This window comes from Canis lupus, chromosome 2 (genome assembly GCF_003254725.2).
Source record: "Canis lupus dingo isolate Sandy chromosome 2, ASM325472v2, whole genome shotgun sequence".
NCBI lineage: Eukaryota > Metazoa > Chordata > Mammalia > Carnivora > Canidae > Canis > Canis lupus.
Genome location: NC_064244.1, coordinates 4,936,177 through 4,954,220, shown reverse-complemented (window position 1 = coordinate 4,954,220; position 18,044 = coordinate 4,936,177). Strand labels below are relative to the sequence as shown.

The window sequence follows — 18,044 nt, the reverse complement described above, 5'->3', positions numbered from 1 at the left end:
TTGAGCCAATATTTCCTACATGATCATGGGAATGGCAGCCTTAGCTAACATCTGAACTACTGACTATGGGTTTTGTTTGTTTTGGTGTTTTGTTTTTGTTTTTGTTTTTGTTTTTTGGTAACATGAATAAAATTGTGACTTAAGATGACATCTCATCTCAAAATAAAAAAAATAAACACTTTGACCCAAACAATAATGTCACCCATAGCCTCAGAATTTGACCTTCTCAGTTCCATTGATTTTTACCCCTACTCCATAAAACTAGTCAGCTATTCTCATGGTCATACTTGGGCCTTACTAATCCAGTAACTGTTCCATATCTGCCTCTAATTGCCCTCTAGCAGAAGCTCCAGGTTCTGGTAGAGACAGAACGGGACTGAAAACACAGGAGACACTTGTATATTCACAGTCTTCCTGCTCTTACCTACCTTCTGGGCTTCACCATGTCAGCTGCTTTTCCATCACTAAGTTTAGCTCTCTTTTCTCTACTATTCTCCTAACATACTGATATTACAAATTGAAATCCCAGATCCCAACTAAGCTTCTGGATAATGCACACATGTTCATGGTCTCTTATCTCAACTGGCTCTCAATTCTGGCAATCCACAAAGGTATCCTTTCTCATCAGCTTTTTTTCTCTGCAGCAGCTATTTAAAACTTTCTCTATTCTCCTCAAATTACCCAACTCACTACTTCAGTTCCCTTGCTCTCAGCCTGTGCCTTTGCCTCCTACTTGATGGGGAAAATAGAAATCACAAAAAGGGAAATTGCCCAGCTCCCTGTCATCTCGTGCATAGATTACCACTGCAATTGTGCCCATCCTTTCCCCCTTGCCATCTGTCATACACAAGAGGTGTCTCTCCTCCAGGCTAAACTCATCTCCATGCCCTCAAGCTCTGTGTTCCCCTACCTCTCCATTCCTCTAGGAGCTTGCTCCATATCATTCTCAGTCCGATACCTTCACTGGCTCCCCTCTCTTCCTGCACTTGCCAATGAGCACATAAGCACACTCAAGTTTCTACTGTCTCAGGACACAAAATAAACAAAGAAAAAACCACCCAATCTGCCTTTACCTCCCCTTTCAGCTACCATTCTTGTTCCCTCTTCTTCTCTGCCAAACTTTCCAGAGTGGCCTCACTAGCTGTCTTCATTTCCTCATCTCTTTTCTGAGGTTATTAGAAATTGCTTTGCTATGAATCTAGTATGTGCTTTTTGTTCTTGTCTTTCTTCACTTTTCAGTTGGTCCCACTGGTTATGTCCTTGTTCTCAAAATAATCTCTCTTCTTGACTTTCCTAAAATAGCACTTTCCTTATTTGTTTTGATTTTTTCTCTTTAATACTCTGCTTGTGTGTGTGTGTGTGTGTGTGTGTGTGTGTGTGCATAATCCTCTTTCTTTGCCTTCATGGTATGACTCAGGATATCATATCAACCCTCTCATTTTTTCTTTTCTCTATATACCCTCTAAGAGAAATGTCACCCAGTCTCATAATTCATGGACCATGGCTTTCAAAGCTGTTGTTAAGGCTTCATAAAGATACATAGGCTTCATAAAGCTATGTAAATATGTGTGTGATATCACATATACACATATATCACATCTCTGTATCTTTCAAGATGTTCAAAGCCAAAGTTCCTCAAAAAAAAATTCACAGAGGTCTTCTTCAGCAGGCTTCAGTTAATATTTTTATCTTTTTTTTCATCTTTAGTTTCTAATTTGTTATCAGTGAACATACATTACTTATATTATTTAAAAAGTCATAACAAGTGGATTAGCCAGAAAGAAGTGAGACCCGCAAAGGAGATGAAGAGTCAACAAAGAGGTGAAAGGAGGACCAGGAGACTATGGAATCACAGGAGCTAAGGAAAGGTGGCACTTTAAGAAGATGGTGGGATCAATATTATAATGAGACTTAGGGAGATTAAGTAATTTGAGGACTGAAAAGAATACCTTGGATTTGGATACTTGAAAATTCTAGAGATTACCAATAAAGCAATCTCAGAATTTTTGAAGGTAAAAGCCAATGGAATTGGCTGAAGAATCAAGGACAGCTGGAGAAATGAGGATCTCTAGAGAATGAAACTCCTCTGATATGGTGGATTCCATAGTGGATGTGATCAACTGATGGTGCAATATGAAATGAGTAAGTAGGCAATGAGATATTAAGATTAAATATGCAGAAGTTAGAGGGAATAGCCAATGTCAAAATCTCCAGCTTTTGGAGATAAAATGAGATCATGAGTATAGTGGAGTATAGCCAGGAGAAGGAACACGCAAAGACAAGAGAGGTGTATAGACTGAATGTAGTTAAGGATAAGTTTGTAGGTGTAGGACAGAAAGTCAAATTATTTTCTGCCTGTAACTCAATTTTCTTTTTAATCTTGAATGCAAGTTCATGTGAGTAATATCCCTACTAAATACAGACGTAGGTCTATAATTGATAATTTCACATGGAAGTATTTTAAAACAATAAAAGATAAGCGCCATTTATAAGAAGGTATTTAGCTTAATTACCTTAAGAAATTATCATTGGAAAGATTTTGGTTTGGTTTACTTTGCTCTAGCAAATGCTAAGAATTTATAAAGTCTGATGTCAAACTATAAAATTATATCTTGCCAAACTAAGAAAAAATTTAAAATTGTTTACTATAAAAATAAGGCCAAGCATTATCTCAAAATGGATATATTAAAAGGGATAATGATTTCCACAATACTCCTCAATACTAGAATCAGTCTGAATTATTAATGTTATATTGTTTGCATTTATATTTATCTCCAAAAACTGGCACATTATTAGAAGGAATTCAAAACCAAAGACATGTTAATATTTAAAATACCTTACTAGATATAGAATTCGTCCTGCATGGGAGCAAAAATGGAAAGATATCCAGAAAAGTTGAAGCTGAAGAATTGAAAAGGAAAAAAAAAATCCTTTAGTGAAACCACTTTCCCAATTTCATTTTGATTTCTTTTCAGCTTTAAGAGCAGCTTAATATGGAAAAAAAAAATAAAGCACAAGGCTGGAGAGAAGAGCCACATTTTTTCTTCTTCATTGTCAAAGAAATAGCTTTCCCTGCTCCTACTAAATTGGAACTAAGCTCATAAGGATGAAAATAAATGACTAATTTCTTGGGAAATAACCTTAAATGAAAGATTCTTTTTGCCCAATGGTTGCTTTTCTTAAACTCCAGTTGACTTAACCTCATTCTCAAGGCCTCTTCTGGTCTTCCTTTCCTTGCACCCTACTGGTATCAAGTGTGCCTTAGAAGTCTGTCTCATCACTTGCTACCCATTTGGGAAATGTTTTCCTTTTGTGATACAATTTGTGGGAAGGAGTAAGTCAAATGTGATTGTGCTTACTTAATTTCTCTTTTAAAACCCACCGAATGTTTAAGATTTGTAAAAATGGCAACCAAAAATATGACCATTAATTTTGCAAAGTAATGTTTCCAACAACTCTGACAAAAACTCCTGATAATCCTTGAAGTTTTTAATATATGCCTAAATATTAATTTTAGTCTTCTCTTTTTTGCTAAAATTATTTAAAAGGATACTTCTTAGTGTCATCTGTGTAAGAATTTAAAATTTCAGTGAAAGAAACTGAATTAATTTTATTAATTAATGAACACAAAGACTGTGTTCATTTCAGAGCCCACCTTGCATGGTTTTTGCTAGGTTAGCTGTTTAGAACTTCAGGGCTGGCCCTAAGCATGGTATTTAGGCCAGTGATTTTAAAAAAAAAATTTTTAAGCAGTGGAAATCTTTTCCTCTCCTGCCCTCAAACTGAATCTTAACTATCCCATGAAATTCATATATACATAAATATCATATGTAAGACAAAATGGAACATCTGAAGAAAAAGTAGGGCTTGGGTTCCTAGAACTCTGCCTATTTCTTCTTGTTTTTCATAGTGACTCTCTGGTACCTTCTTTGATTCTATGATATGCAAAAAAAACCACTCATCTTCACCATAGAAAGAGGGCCAAACTTTGGTCTCCATGCTCATTTTCTAGAATTTCTTTCTCACTGCAAAACACCTCTCCTTGCTTCTCACTCCTCAACTGGTGATGTAAGCTTGTTCATCATTTGTTCATTCCACACAGATCTGCCCAATCTACACTTGTACCCTTTCAACAACTATCCCAAACCACTACTTGCACCACAATCCCAGAAACTCAGTCCCTCTATTCCGATAGTCTTAGCTAGACATTTGGTAGAACACAGTTCAAACACATTGCTATTGAGTTTTACACGAGTGATAGCCTTGTTTACTGTTCCCAGATTTGAAAATTTTTGTTTACAAATTTTAGAGAAGATATTTTTTAAGCCAAATACTTAGTCTACAGAATTTCAATTATATACCAAAGTGTTACATTTTTTAAAAGATTTTTTTTATTTATTCACCCTGTCTCTGTATCCTGAGAGAACTGGAATGGGTCACATCCCTAAGCTGATTCCAGGACCAGTCCAGAGATTCTGACCAGACATTTTCATAAAGTCATTCCTTCAATCTTACTTTAAAATCTACTTGGATCTGGGTTACTAAAGTAGCTTATTTGTATCAATACTAATTTTATGTTAATCTAGCTTCTTCAATACATATCTTACATTTCTGGGAAGATTTTACGTTTTTTTTTTAATTTTTTTTATTTATTTATGATAGTTACAGAGAGAGAGAGAGAGGCAGAGACACAGGCAGAGGGAGAAGCAGGCTCCATGCACCGGGAGCCCGATGTGGGATTCGATCCCGGGTCTCCAGGATCGCGCCCTGGGCCAAAGGTAGGCGCCAAACCGCTGCGCCACCCAGGGATCCGAAGATTTTACTTTTAAGTAAATTTTTTCTCTATTACATCTTTTTGGGTATGATAAGCAGGTGGGGCAGTTCTTTGTTTCCTGTGTCAATCAAGAAAATGTTGCTGATCACCTGTGATGGGATGTGATGTGAAAGGCACTATAGGAAAGGCACAGTCTAGCTCTCAAGAAGTGTACAGGGTGAGAAGCAAGGCATATGGCAGCCAGTGGCCCAGGGTAATAGCCCTCTCTCTGCCTTGTGGAGGGGAACCCAGGAGACAGAGAATAAATGACTTCCCAGCTTTCTGGTTGTTGTGCCCAGTGACTCAGGGAATGGGTGGTGGGGAAGATCTCTCCCTTTACAAAGCAAAGCCCAGGCCAGATATAAGTGAAAGCTCAGGCAAGCTTTCTCAGATCATCATCACCCAGTCTTTACCAGAAATGACATTCCTCCACTCATTCCACCATTAAAGATCCAGGAGAGGCAGGGAGGATAGGTATCCCTTGGGAAGGATGGAACTAATAATAGCAATAGCTAAGATTTCAACAAACAATTAATGCCTGCCAGGTATCAGGTACTATTCAAAGGGCCTTATATATGTCAATTCATTTAATGCTCTCAACAAACCCAAAGTTAAATACTATCATTAATAGTCTAGTGTTACAGATGAGGAAACTAAAGCATAGAGAGATTAAGTCACTTGCCCAAAGTTGCAATGTTTGGGAAAGCCAGGATTTGAACACAGGCTCCAGATCCCATGCTCTTACCCATATATACACACTGCATCCCTTGGTGTAAGTACCCATGGAGAGGGAGGTGGTCTGGCCTGATTTCTGGACCTGGACTCCCGGGGCTAGCATTTCCTGAGGTGTGTCTAGTTTTCCCTGGTCCATGGGCCATCATGCCTGCACCTGATCTTGAAATCTGTAGTCATAGTCAACTGCCTCCATCAGCAATTCTTTCATTCAATGGGGCCTCTCTGTTCCTGAAAACTCTCCTGTGGGTCTTATAGGAGCATGTGGCTCCCTTGTTTGCTATGTGTAATCTGTGGGGCCAGGATCTAGCTGTGGTTGACCTTTTAGATGCCCACCTCCACCAGTGGTGGACCATTACTCCTACACCATACTGGTTTGCAGTCAAACACACTCACAGCTTCTCCTGAAGGCTGAACCCCTTACTTTCATCTCTGTGTCTTCAGGGGCTAACACAATCAACATTACTTTGAGGTTAAGATGCTCTGCATATTGAGTGGAGGTATGAGGTAACTAGGTGATGGGCATTAAGGAGGGCATTTGATGTAATGAGCACTGGGTGTTACATGCAATGGTGAATCACTAAATTCTACCTCTGAAACTAGTTATATGCTGTATGTTAACTAAATTGGACTTAAATGGGAAAAAAAAGATGCTCTGCATATTTCAGCTCCAGCAACAAACAAAACTGAGATTTTAAAAATGCCCTTCTGATCCTTTTTTTTTTTTTCATTTCAACTCATATTCCTTTTCAAAAGTGCTTGAATTTTTTTTTCTGGTCCAAAATAAAACTTAACCAGCTACTCTTTTGTCTGGGCACAATGACACTGGATCTCTCTGCTTAATATTCCTCATAGCTTACTTGTGTTCACAGACTGGATTTCATTGTGTATGTTTTTTTCTAAACTGTTCAGTGAGATTATTCCTAGGACTGACCCTTCAAGAAGGCTGCCCAGGAATGGCTGCCCCCTCTATCTGTTCTCTTGTCCTTGTGTCCCTGTCAGGTTTCCTGACCATAGCAAAGCTTACTTATTTTGAATTGCTTTGGTGCAGAACTTTGTCACAAATGTCCTAGAAACTTACATGACAACTGGTTTCCTCCTTTGGGGCACTAGAGGAGCCCTAAGCACATTGGATGAATTACCATAATACACGTAATTGGCAAAGCTATTTTTTCTCCTCAAGTGTTATGCCTTAACACAGAGTAAAAGGATTTACTTAATGTTGCATTTCAAGAGGAGACATTCACAATTAGAATCTTATCCTCTCCATGATCCTATGGTATGTTAAAGTTCTCATGTATTAAAACTAAGGGGATCCCTGGGTGGCGCAGTGGTTTGGCGCCTGCCTTTGGCCCAGGGTGCGATCCTGGAGACCTGGGATCGAATCCCACGTCGGGCTCCCGGTACATGGAGCCTGCTTCTCCCTCTGCCTGTGTCTCTGCCTCTCTCTCTCTTTCTCTCTCTGTGTGACTATCATGAATAAATAAAAAAAAATTAAAAAAAAACTAAGTATCTCTTTTCAGCCTATCAGCTTACTCTGACATAAGCCATTACTATGAAAATGATCTTAATGAGCATTAAAATTATAAGTAGCAGAAATAATTTTAAAATTATTTCAGTAAAGTCAAGTGTTTATGAAGAAAGTATCAGTGCTAAATGGCTTTCCTAACTTGGTAGTGGTAATTTTTAAAGTTAAAAGCTTTGAAATTTTTACCTTGATGCAACAAACTGGCTTTCTCTTTTTCCCAGCCATGCTTTTTGAAGTTTTTCACATACCACAAAAATACATAATAAGGGATAGTTAACTTCACTCTGAACCCCAGCTACATGACCATGACATATTTGGAGGTGACTTTGAGGTGCATTCCCAAATATGGTACAATGCTTTCTAAATTTACAGTCTGATTTCCTGCTGCCAGTTATGACTGCCAAATGCTACTGACAGTGCGGCCAGTTTGTGGTGTCCCTAAAAATCATCAGCAATTTGAAAACATTAGCGCCCGGCAATAGTCATACTTTGCAATGATTGCCTGTATTTATCACCTTACTTTTCCAGGGTACAAACTAAAAAAAAAAAAAAAAAAAAAAAAAAAAAAAAAAAAAAAATCACAGAGAAAAATTAAACTTCTCTAGCAGAGGGAAAATATAGAGTTGAAAAGTCAAATGCATTATAGGATCCCAACCCCTTTCTGTATTGTTTAAAAACAAAAATAAACAATTTAAGCACTGGGCTTCTGTGGCTATGCAGAAGAAAAAGATCATAAATATGTACCCTCCTCAAATGCTGCTTTTGTTTGCCTTCACATTTGCAGAGCATTTCGAAATATTAGTATTTCGATCCTAATTGTGGTTATGTGGCAGTACTAAAAATGGGGAGAAGTTCATTGCTTCATTCAGCAGATATTCACTACGTTCTGCACCATGGCATGAACTGTGCCTGGCAATGCAGAAGTGCATGACACAGGCCTGGCTTCTGCCTTCAGGAATCTTATAGTCTCCCGAGACAAACAGTGATGTCCATACAACAGAGAAGAGGAGGCAGTGCTAGGAGAGCACATATGTAGGCAGGCAGTAAATACAGACTCCCCGGAGGAGCAAGAGTGAATCCAAAGCCCAAAGGATGGATGTGAGCAGTGCAAAGTGTGGTATGGGCATTTGGAGAACATTCCAGACACAGGAAGAATGGTGGGGCCACCTACTAGAGATTTGGGTTTGTGTGGAGCCCAGAGGCACCAACAGAAGAGATGAGTAGCAGTCAGCCCCTGCTCTGCTCTCCATTTGTACATCGTGGCAAGTAGCTGTCTCCCATCCAAGACCATGTGTCTGTCTTTTCATACAAAGGTACCAAATGCTTGCCAAATCAACTCCTATGAGTAGGTTAACTTTTTAAAAAGTATTTTATTTTTTTTGAGAGAGAGAGATAGTAAGAGAGCAGGGTGGAGAGGGAGAAGCAGTTCCCCTGAGCAGGAAGCCAGACATGGGGCTCGAACCCTAGACCCTGGGATCATGACCTGAGCTGAAGACAGATGCTTAACCTACTGAGCCACCCAGGCGCCCCTGAGTATGTTGAGTCCAGGATAAACTATTTTCACATAGACTCCCAAACTTAGTGGTTTAAACAACCTAGAAGTTTGTTTCCTCTCATGTGACACTGAGCAAGTGGTCCAGGGGCAGTAACGTGGCTCTACCACTGTCAGTGGGTTGGCTAGAGTCCAAAGCCACCCAGTGGTCTCTATTCTTTAGCCTTCAGGAGTAGGGAGAGGGATGTGACCTGGGATACACATGTGAGCCTTGATGTAGGGCGAGAAACACAAGTAGCGTGCATCACTTCTCACTTCTCATTCACAGGGTCATAGCAAGATTCAGGGGAGGCTGAGAGATGTATCCTGTGGCTGGAAGCCATTTGCTGTGCTAAAATTAGCATCAAAGAGTGGAGGAGGGATGTGGGTGGACACTCAGCAGTCCATGCCACAAGGGCAGTGAGGAAAGAAGGCGGGTGTGATGGTAGAGAGGCAGGCAAGAGTCCATCACATGAGGCCTCATTCAGAGCAAAGGAAACCATGTTAGTGTCTTAAAGGCAGTGGTGGATTTAGGAGTATGGTATTTGCTCACAGAAGAGGCTTTTGCAAAAGCCTTGATTGATCAGGGCAGCCACAAGCCAAGGTTTTCTACTGATTCTCCCATTGAATTGTCACATCACCTTCTTCACCAAAAACCCAAACACACATTCGGGGGACACATATCTGAGTCATATGGTCTCTGAAGAAATGGCTTGAGGACTTTTAACAGATAGTTGTGTGTAGTTAGACAGAAACCTGAAATATCCTGTGTTATTTGGCTTTATACTGTCAGTGACCGTAGGGCGTACTCTGAGGTTACACCCAGTCACAGAGGTCCCAACAAAACACACAACCTAAGGTGCGGAGGTGGCCACGGCAGCACATTCCTACCTGTAGATACAAGTGTGGCCTCTGCATTGTGGTCAAGCTACAGGAAAGAGCTAAGCTAGAGCTACCCTCTAGGGGGGCACAGTACTGCCTGCAGCCTCTCTGGGGAGCTGTATTTGTGGTCAGATCCCACCATGGATACAGGGCTGTCCACACAGCATTTTTCAGGCCAGCACGCCAAATTCTGTCTACACTGGGAACATCGAGGTCAAGGACTTTGCTGCTGTCTGATTTGTTCGGTATACAGGAACTGGACTTGAATCCAGGGAGAAGCCTGTTAGAAAGCCACCTGCCCCACACCACAGCTCAACTTGGCAAGATGCCACTCTTTTAAGGATAGCAGCAGCCATTCTGATGCACCCGCTGCGAGGCAGGCTCTTTATATATATGTAAGTGTGTGTGTGTGTGTGTGTGTGTGTGTGTGTGTGTGTATATACATGTCATGTTATATAGAAAGATGTATATATTATATATGTCATTTTCATCCTCTCAGTAACTATTTGAGGTACATATTATCATCCTTTTTTTTTTTTTTTTTTTTTTTATTGGTGTTCAATTTACTAACATACAGAATAACACCCAGTGCCCGTCACCCATTCACTCCCACCCCCCGCCCTCCTCCCCTTCTACCACCCCTAGTTCGTTTCCCAGAGTTAGCAGTCTTTACGTTCTGTCTCCCTTTCTGATATTTCCCACACATTTCTTCTCCCTTCCCTTATTTTCCCTTTCACTATTATTTATATTCCCCAAATGAATGAGAACATATAATGTTTGTCCTTCTCCGACTGACTTACTTCACTCAGCATAATACCCTCCAGTTCCATCCACGTTGAAGCAAATGGTGGGTATTTGTCATTTCTAATAGCTGAGTAATATTCCATTGTATACATAAACCACATCTTCTTTATCCATTCATCTTTCGTTGGACACCGAGGCTCCTTCCACAGTTTGGCTATCGTGGCCATTGCTGCTAGAAACATCGGGGTGCAGGTGTCCCGGCGTTTCATTGCATTTGTATCTTTGGGGTAAATCCCCAACAGTGCAATTGCTGGGTCGTAGGGCAGGTATATTTTTAACTGTTTGAGGAACCTCCACACAGTTTTCCAGAGTGGCTGCACCAGTTCACATTCCCACCAACAGTGTAAGAGGGTTCCCTTTTCTCCGCATCCTCTCCAACATTTGTTGTTTCCTGCCTTGTTAATTTTCCCCATTCTCACGGGTGTGAGGTGGTATCTCATTGTAGTTTTCATTTGTATTTCCCTGATGGCAAGTGATGCAGAGCATTTTCTCATATGCATGTTGGCCATCTCTATGTCTTCCTCTGTGAGATTTCTGTTCATGTCTTTTGCCCATTTCATGATTGGATTGTTTGTTTCTTTGGTGTTGAGTTTAAGAAGTTCTTTATAGATCTTGGAAACTAGCCCTTTATCTGATATGTCATTTGCAAATATATTCTCCCATTCTGTAGGTTGTCTTTGAGTTTTGTTGACTGTATCCTTTGCTGTGCAAAAGCTTCTTATCTTGATGAAGTCCCAATAGTTCATTTTTGCTTTTGTTTCTTTTGCCTTCGTGGATGTATCTTGCAAGAAGTTACTATGGCCGAGTTCAAAAAGGGTGTTGCCTGTGTTCTCCTCTAGGATTTTGATGGACTCTTGTCTCACATTTAGATCTTTCATCCATTTTGAGTTTATCTTTGTGTATGGTGAAAGAGAGTGGTCTAGTTTCATTCTTCTGCATGTGGATGTCCAATGTTCCCAGCACCATTTATTGAAGAGACTGTCTTTCTTCCAATGGATAGTCTTTCCTCCTTTATCGAATATTAGTTGCCATAAAGTTCAGGGTCCACTTCTGGATTCTCTATTCTGTTCCACTGATCTATGTGTCTGTTTTTGTGCCAGTACCACACTGTCTTGATGACCACAGCTTTGTAGTACAACCTGAAATCTGGCATTGTGATGCCCCCAGATATGGTTTTCTTTTTTAAAATTCCCCTGGCTATTCGGGGTCTTTTCTGATTCCACACAAATCTTAAAATAATTTGTTCTAACTCTCTGAAGAAAGTCCATGGTATTTTGATAGGGATTGCATTAAACGTGTATATTGCCCTGGGTAACATTGACATTTTCACAATATTAATTCTGCCAATCCATGAGCATGGAATATTTTTCCATCTCTTTGTGTCTTCCTCAATTTCTTTCAGAAGTGTTCTATAGTTTTGAGGGTATAGATCCTTTACATCTTTGGTGAGGTTTATTCCTAGGTATCTTATGCTTTTGGGTGCAATTGTAAATGGGATTGACTCCTTAATTTCTCTTTCTTCAGTCTCATTGTTAGTGTATAGAAATGCCACTGACTTCTGGGCATTGATTTTGTATCCTGCAACGCTACCGAATTGCTGTATGAGTTCTAGCAATCTTGGGGTGGAGACTTTTGGGTTTTCTATGTAGAGTATCATGTCATCGGTGAAGAGGGAGAGTTTGACTTCTTCTTTGCCAATTTGAATGCCTTTAATGTCTTTTTGTTGTCTGATTGCTGAGGCTAGGACTTCCAGTACTATGTTGAATAGCAGTGGTGAGAGTGGACATCCCTGTCTTGTTCCTGATCTTAGGGGAAAGGCTCCCAGTGCTTCCCCATTGAGAATGATATTTGCTGTGGGCTTTTCGTAGATGGCTTTTAAGATGTCGAGGAATGTTCCCTCTATCCCTATACTCTGAAGAGTTTTGATCAGGAATGGATGCTGTATTTTGTCAAATGCTTTCTCTGCATCCAATGAGAGGATCATATGGTTCTTGGTTTTTCTCTTGCTGATATGATGAATCACATTGATTGTTTTACGGGTGTTGAACCAGCCTTGTGTCCCGGGGATAAATCCTACTTGGTCATGGTGAATAATTTTCTTAATGTACTGTTGGATCCTATTGGCCAGTATCTTGTTGAGAATTTTTGCATCCATGTTCATCAGGGATATTGGTCTGTAATTCTCCTTTTTGGCGGGGTCTTTGTCTGGCTTTGGAATTAAGGTGATGCTGGCTTCATAGAACGAATTTGGAAGTACTCCATCTCTTTCTATCTTTCCAAACAGCTTTAGGAGAATAGGTATGATTTCTTCTTTAAACGTTTGATAAAATTCTCCTGGGAAGCCATCTGGCCCTGGACTCTTGTGTCTTGGGAGATTTTTGATGACTGCTTCAATTTCCTCCCTGGTTATTGGCCTGTTCAGGTTTTCTATTTCTTCCTGTTCCAGTTTTGGTAGTTTGTGGCTTTCCAGGAATGCGTCCATTTCTTCTAGATTGCCTAATTTATTGGCGTATAGCTGTTCATAATATGTTTTTAAAATCGTTTGTATTTCCTTGGTGTTGGTAGTGATCTCTCCTTTCTCATTCATGATTCTATTAATTTGAGTCTTCTCTCTCTTCTTTTTAATAAGGCTGGCTAATGGTTTATCTATCTTATTAATTCTTTCAAAGAACCAACTCCTGGTTCTGTTGATCTGTTCCACAGTTCTTCTGGTCTCGATTTCATTGAGTTCTGCTCGAATCTTTATTAACTCCCTTCTTCTCTTGGGTGTAGGTTCTATTTGCTGTTTTTTCTCTAGCTCCTTTATGTGTAAGGTTAGCTTTTGTATTTGAGTTCTTTCCAGTTTTTGAATGGATGCTTGTATTGCGATGTATTTCCCCCTTAGGACTGCTTTTGCTGCATCCCAAAGATTTTGAACGGTTGTATCTTCATTCTCATTAGTTTCCATGAATCTTTTTAATTCTTCCTTAATTTCCTGGTTGACCCTTTTATCTTTTAGCAGGATGGTCCTTAACCTCCACGTGTTTGAGGTCCTTCCAAACTTCTTGTTGTGATTTAGTTCTAATTTCAAGGCATTATGGTCTGAGAATATGCAGGGGACAATCCCAATCTTTTGGTATCGGTTCAGACCCGATTTGTGACCCAATATGTGGTCTATTCTGGAGAAAGTTCCATGTGCGCTTGAGAAGAATGTGTATTCAGTTGAGTTTGGATGTAAAGTTCTGTAGATATCTGTGAAATCCATCTGGTCCAGTGTATCATTTAAAGCTCTCGTTTCTTTGGAGATGTTGTGCTTAGAAGACCTATCGAGTATAGAAAGAGCTAGATTGAAGTCACCAAGTATAAGTGTATTATTATCTAAGTATTTCTTCACTTTGGTTAATAATTGATTTATATATTTGGCAGCTCCCACATTCGGAGCATATATATTGAGGATTGTTAAGTCCTCTTGTTGAATAGATCCTTTAAGTATGATATAGTGTCCCTCTTCATCTCTCACTACAGTCTTTGGGGTAAATTTTAGTTTATCTGATATAAGGATGGCTACCCCTGCTTTCTTTTGAGGACCATTTGAATGGTAAATGGTTCTCCAACCTTTTATTTTCAGGCTGTAGGTGTCCTTCTGTCTAAAATGAGTCTCTTGTAGACAGCAAATAGATGGGTCCTGCTTTTTTATCCAGTCTGAAACCCTGCGCCTTTTGATGGGGTCATTAAGCCCGTTCACATTCAGAGTTACTATTGAGAGATATGAGTTTAGTGTCATCATGATATCTATTCAGTCTTTGTTTTTGTGGACTGTTCCACTGAACTTCTTCTTAAAGGGGAATTTTAAGAGTACCCCTTAAAATTTCTTGCAGAGCTGGTTTGGAGGTCACATATTCTTTTAGTTGCTGCCTGTCTTGGAAGCTCTTTATCTCTCCTTCCATTTTGAATGAGAGCCTTGCTGGATAAAGTATTCTTGGTTGCATGTTCTTCTCATTTAGGACCCTGAATATATCCTGCCAGCCCTTTCTGGCCTGCCAGGTCTCTGTGGAGAGGTCTGCTGTTACCCTAATACTCCTCCCCATAAAAGTCAGGGATTTCTTGTCTCTTGCTGCTTTAAGGATCTTCTCCTTATCTTTGGAATTTGCAAGCTTCACAATTAAATGTCGAGGTGTTGAACGGTTTTTATTGATTTTAGGGGGGGATCTCTCTATTTCCTGGATCTGAATGCCTGTTTCCCTTCCCAGATTAGGAAAGTTTTCAGCTAGAATTTGTTCAAATACATATTCTGGCCCTCTGTCCCTTTCGGCGCCCTCGGGAACCCCAATTAAACGTAGGTTTTTCTTCCTCAGACTGTCGTTTATTTCCCTTAATCTATCTTCATGGTCTTTTAATTGTTTGTCTCTTTTTTCCTCAGTTTCCCTCTTTGCTATCAACTTGTCTTCTAGGTCACTCACTCGTTCTTCCACCTCGTTAACCCTCGTCGTTAGGACTTCTAGTTTGGATTGCATCTCATTCAATTGATTTTTAATTTCTGCCTGATTAGCTCTAAATTCTGCAGTCATGAAGTCTCTTGAGTCCTTTATACTTTTTTCTAGAGCCACCAGTAGCTGTATAATAGTGCTTCTGAATTGGCTTTCTGACATTGAATTGTAATCCAGATTTTGTAACTCTGTGGGAGAGAGGACTGTTTCTGATTCTTTCTTTTGAGGTGAGGTTTTCCTTCTAGTCATTTTGCTCAGTGCAGAGTGGCCAAAAGCAAATTGTATTGGGAAAAAGAGAAAAAGAGAGGAGAGAAAGAAGGAAAGAAAAGAGAAAGAGAAAAAAAAAGGGGAAGAAAAGAAAAAAAACGAGAAAAAAGAAAAAAAAAAAGAAGAAAAAGAGAACGAAAAAGAAAGGAGAAAAAAAGGGGGTGGGGGAAGGAAACAAATCAAAAAGCAAAGCAAAACAAAAACAAAAACAAACAAACAAAAAAAAGAACCACCGGGGAGTATCTTCTGATTCTGTGTTCTTTAAGTCCCTTGGCTTCTCCTGGAAGTTGTCCGTCTAGCTGGTGTTCTGGGGGAGGGGCCTGTTGTGCTGATTTTCAGGTGTTAGCACTTGGGGGAGCTGCTGTGCCCCTGCCTGGTGCAGGGCTCAGTGGGGGTTGTTTACCCCGTGAGGCCGCAGGAGGAACAGCCCCAGTGGCGGGGCAGCTCTGGGAACCTGGATTCAGCTCCGGCAGGAACTCCGTCTGCAGGGCCTGGAGGCTCCGGGGCGGGGCCGCTGCTCTGCTCAGCTGGGGCAGGAGCGTCCTCGGTGTCCTGGGCCCTCCCGGCCTCTGCCTGTCCCGGGGGAGGCCGGATCCTGGGCTGTGTCCCGGCGCCCTGTGCTCCGGAGCCTGCGCTGGTGGATTCGCGCTCCCGGGCCGCGCAGCCCCCTCCGCGGAGCTGCCGCCCGAGCCCCTCCGAGCTGCTCCTGGAACCGCGCAGCCCCCTCCGCACGGAGCCTCTTCCTCTGCCCGAGCCCCTCCGAGCTGCTCCCGGGGCCGCGCAGCCCCCTCTGCGGAGCAGCCCCCGAGCCCCTCCAGCTGCTCCGGGTCCCGCCGTGCGCGCTGCAGCCCTTAGGGAGCTCGGCGCACTCTCCTGGGCGCGCAGTTGCTCTGTTACTGTCCCAGGGAGCCCGAGGGCATCCTCGCCCTCCTGGGTCCTGCTCCACCTCCCCGCGAGCCCCTTTCCGCCCGGGAAGGTCGGTGCAGCTCCTGCTCCTCCGGGACGGGGCTCTCCTGTCCTGGGGACACTCGCCCCGGCCTCAGCCCGGCTCCTCGCGGGCCCCTCCCCCTCGGAGGCCTTTGTTCCTTTATTTCTTTTTCCCCGTCTTCCTACCTTGATAGAAGCGCGAACTCTTCTCACTGTCGCATTCCAGCTGTTCTCTCTTTAAATCTCAGGCCGAATTCATAGATTTTCAGGATAATTTGAAGGTTTTCTAGGTAGTTTGGTGGAGACAGGTGATTTGGGGACCCTGCTCTTCCGCCATCTTGCTCCTCCCCCCCTTATCATCCTTTTAGAACCATGGAGCCTGGGAAAGCAGGGTGACTTGGCAGCTGCACCCATAGGCAGAATTCAAACCCAGTTCTGATGGCACCAAACCCCAAAAATTTTACTGCTGTGTTATTTATTTAATTAGTAAGTTTCTTCCTGATATTTAATTTTCTAAATTCAATCAATGGACTGGCTTTGGGACATCTGTTTAAATTATACTTATATAAAAAAATTATACTTATATATATTATATATGGCTATCAACTAAAATGATCTTTTCGGGGCACCTGGGTGGCTCAGTTAAATGTCTGCCTTTGGCTCAGGTTGTGATCCCAAGGTCCTGGGGTTGAGTCCTACATCAGGCTCCTGGCTCTGCGGGGAGCCTGCTTCTCCCTCTGCCTCTGCGTCTCTGCCTCTCTCTCTCTCTCTCTCATGAATAAATAAATCTTTAAAAATAAAAAAATATGATTTTTTCAAAACCTACCTAAATTTGCATGCAAATCACTGGCTATATCCTATAAAAAGTACATCAGAAAATTCTGATGCTCTTATTCTTAAAAAATGGCTTTTGGCAGCTTTAGTGCCTATAGGCTGCCTGGATTCTTGTCTTAAGGCTTCATTATCAAATCATTCTTTCTATGATAGGACATCATTTCTTTTAGGATAGCAATCAATGAATGAAAAATACAGAGAAGTCATGGCGGTGGTGTCAATTTAATTACTAATAAGTGTTATCAACTGATTAATAGTTAATTTCTGATTAATCATCAATTATTAATTTAATTGAATTGCCAGAGCTAAAACTTAAAATGGAGCTGAAGCACAGAGGACTGATTTAATAAAAGTCAAACCTAACCAGGAGAGTTAAGTGAATCACAGCTAAGCCTCAAAACTAGAAATGGGGCTTCTCTCAACACAGGGTTTTTGAGATCAGTCCATATTGTTGCATATGTCACGGCTTGTTCCTTCTCATTGCTGGGTAGTATATTCCATTGTATGGATGTACCTGTCATTCAGCCATTCACCTGTTGAAGGACATTTTGATTGTTTCTGTGTTTTGGTGATTAAGAAGAATGCCGCTATAACTATTCACAGAGAGGTTTCTGTGTGCACATGTTTTCATTTCTCTTGGGTGGATAGCTCGGGGCAGAGAGGCTGGGCCATATGGTAGGTGCATGTTTAATTTTGTAAGAAACCAGCAAGCTGTTTTCCAAGGTGGCTGTATCCTGTTGCATTCCCAGTGTGTGAGCAGTATATAAGGGTGCTGGTTTCTCCACATGCTTGTCATCACTTTGTATTGTCAGGCTTTTGAATTTGCGCCATTCCAGGAGCGTGTGCCTGTTTCTCAAGAAGTTTTGGTTTTCATTTCTGTGATGATTAGTGATGATGATTTTGAGCATCTTTTCATGTGCTTGTTTGCCATCCGTATATCTTTGCTGACATTTTGCAAAGTTTTGAGTTATCTTCTTACGTTGTAATAATTTTTTATGTAATTTGAATAATACAACTCCACTAACAGATATGTATGAGGGGGGACTTGCCCTAGTTTTAACAAGAGAGCTGGACTGAATGTTACCTAAGTCCAGATCTTGAACACTCAACTTCCAGACCCAAACTCCCCCACTATGAGAATTTCCGGGACTTGTGCAAACAAAATGGAGGGCACATTTTGGTGCAAGAAAGGTATATTCATCCAGATATATATCCGGACATATGATAATTTGTTGTTGACACACGGTTTCACCATAAAGT

The 18,044-nt window shown here is 41.2% G+C and overlaps 1 protein-coding gene across 16 annotated transcripts in view; it reads right to left on the bottom strand.

Moving 5' to 3' along the window:
• The window catches only part of ODAD2 (outer dynein arm docking complex subunit 2), a 349,216-nt gene that overhangs the window by 71,427 nt on the left and 259,745 nt on the right, over positions 1-18,044 (bottom strand). For 10 of the 16 annotated variants that reach the window (XM_049096769.1, XM_049096771.1, XM_049096774.1 and 7 more), the window contains one exon: positions 2,842-2,901. The exons of 5 other annotated variants lie outside the window; for them this stretch is intronic. In XM_049096769.1, the coding sequence (XP_048952726.1) occupies positions 2,842-2,901 (60 nt within the window). Of the gene's footprint in view, positions 1-2,836; positions 2,902-18,044 lie in introns of all 16 variants that reach the window. One more of the 16 variants, XM_035713386.2, reaches the window with a different exon arrangement.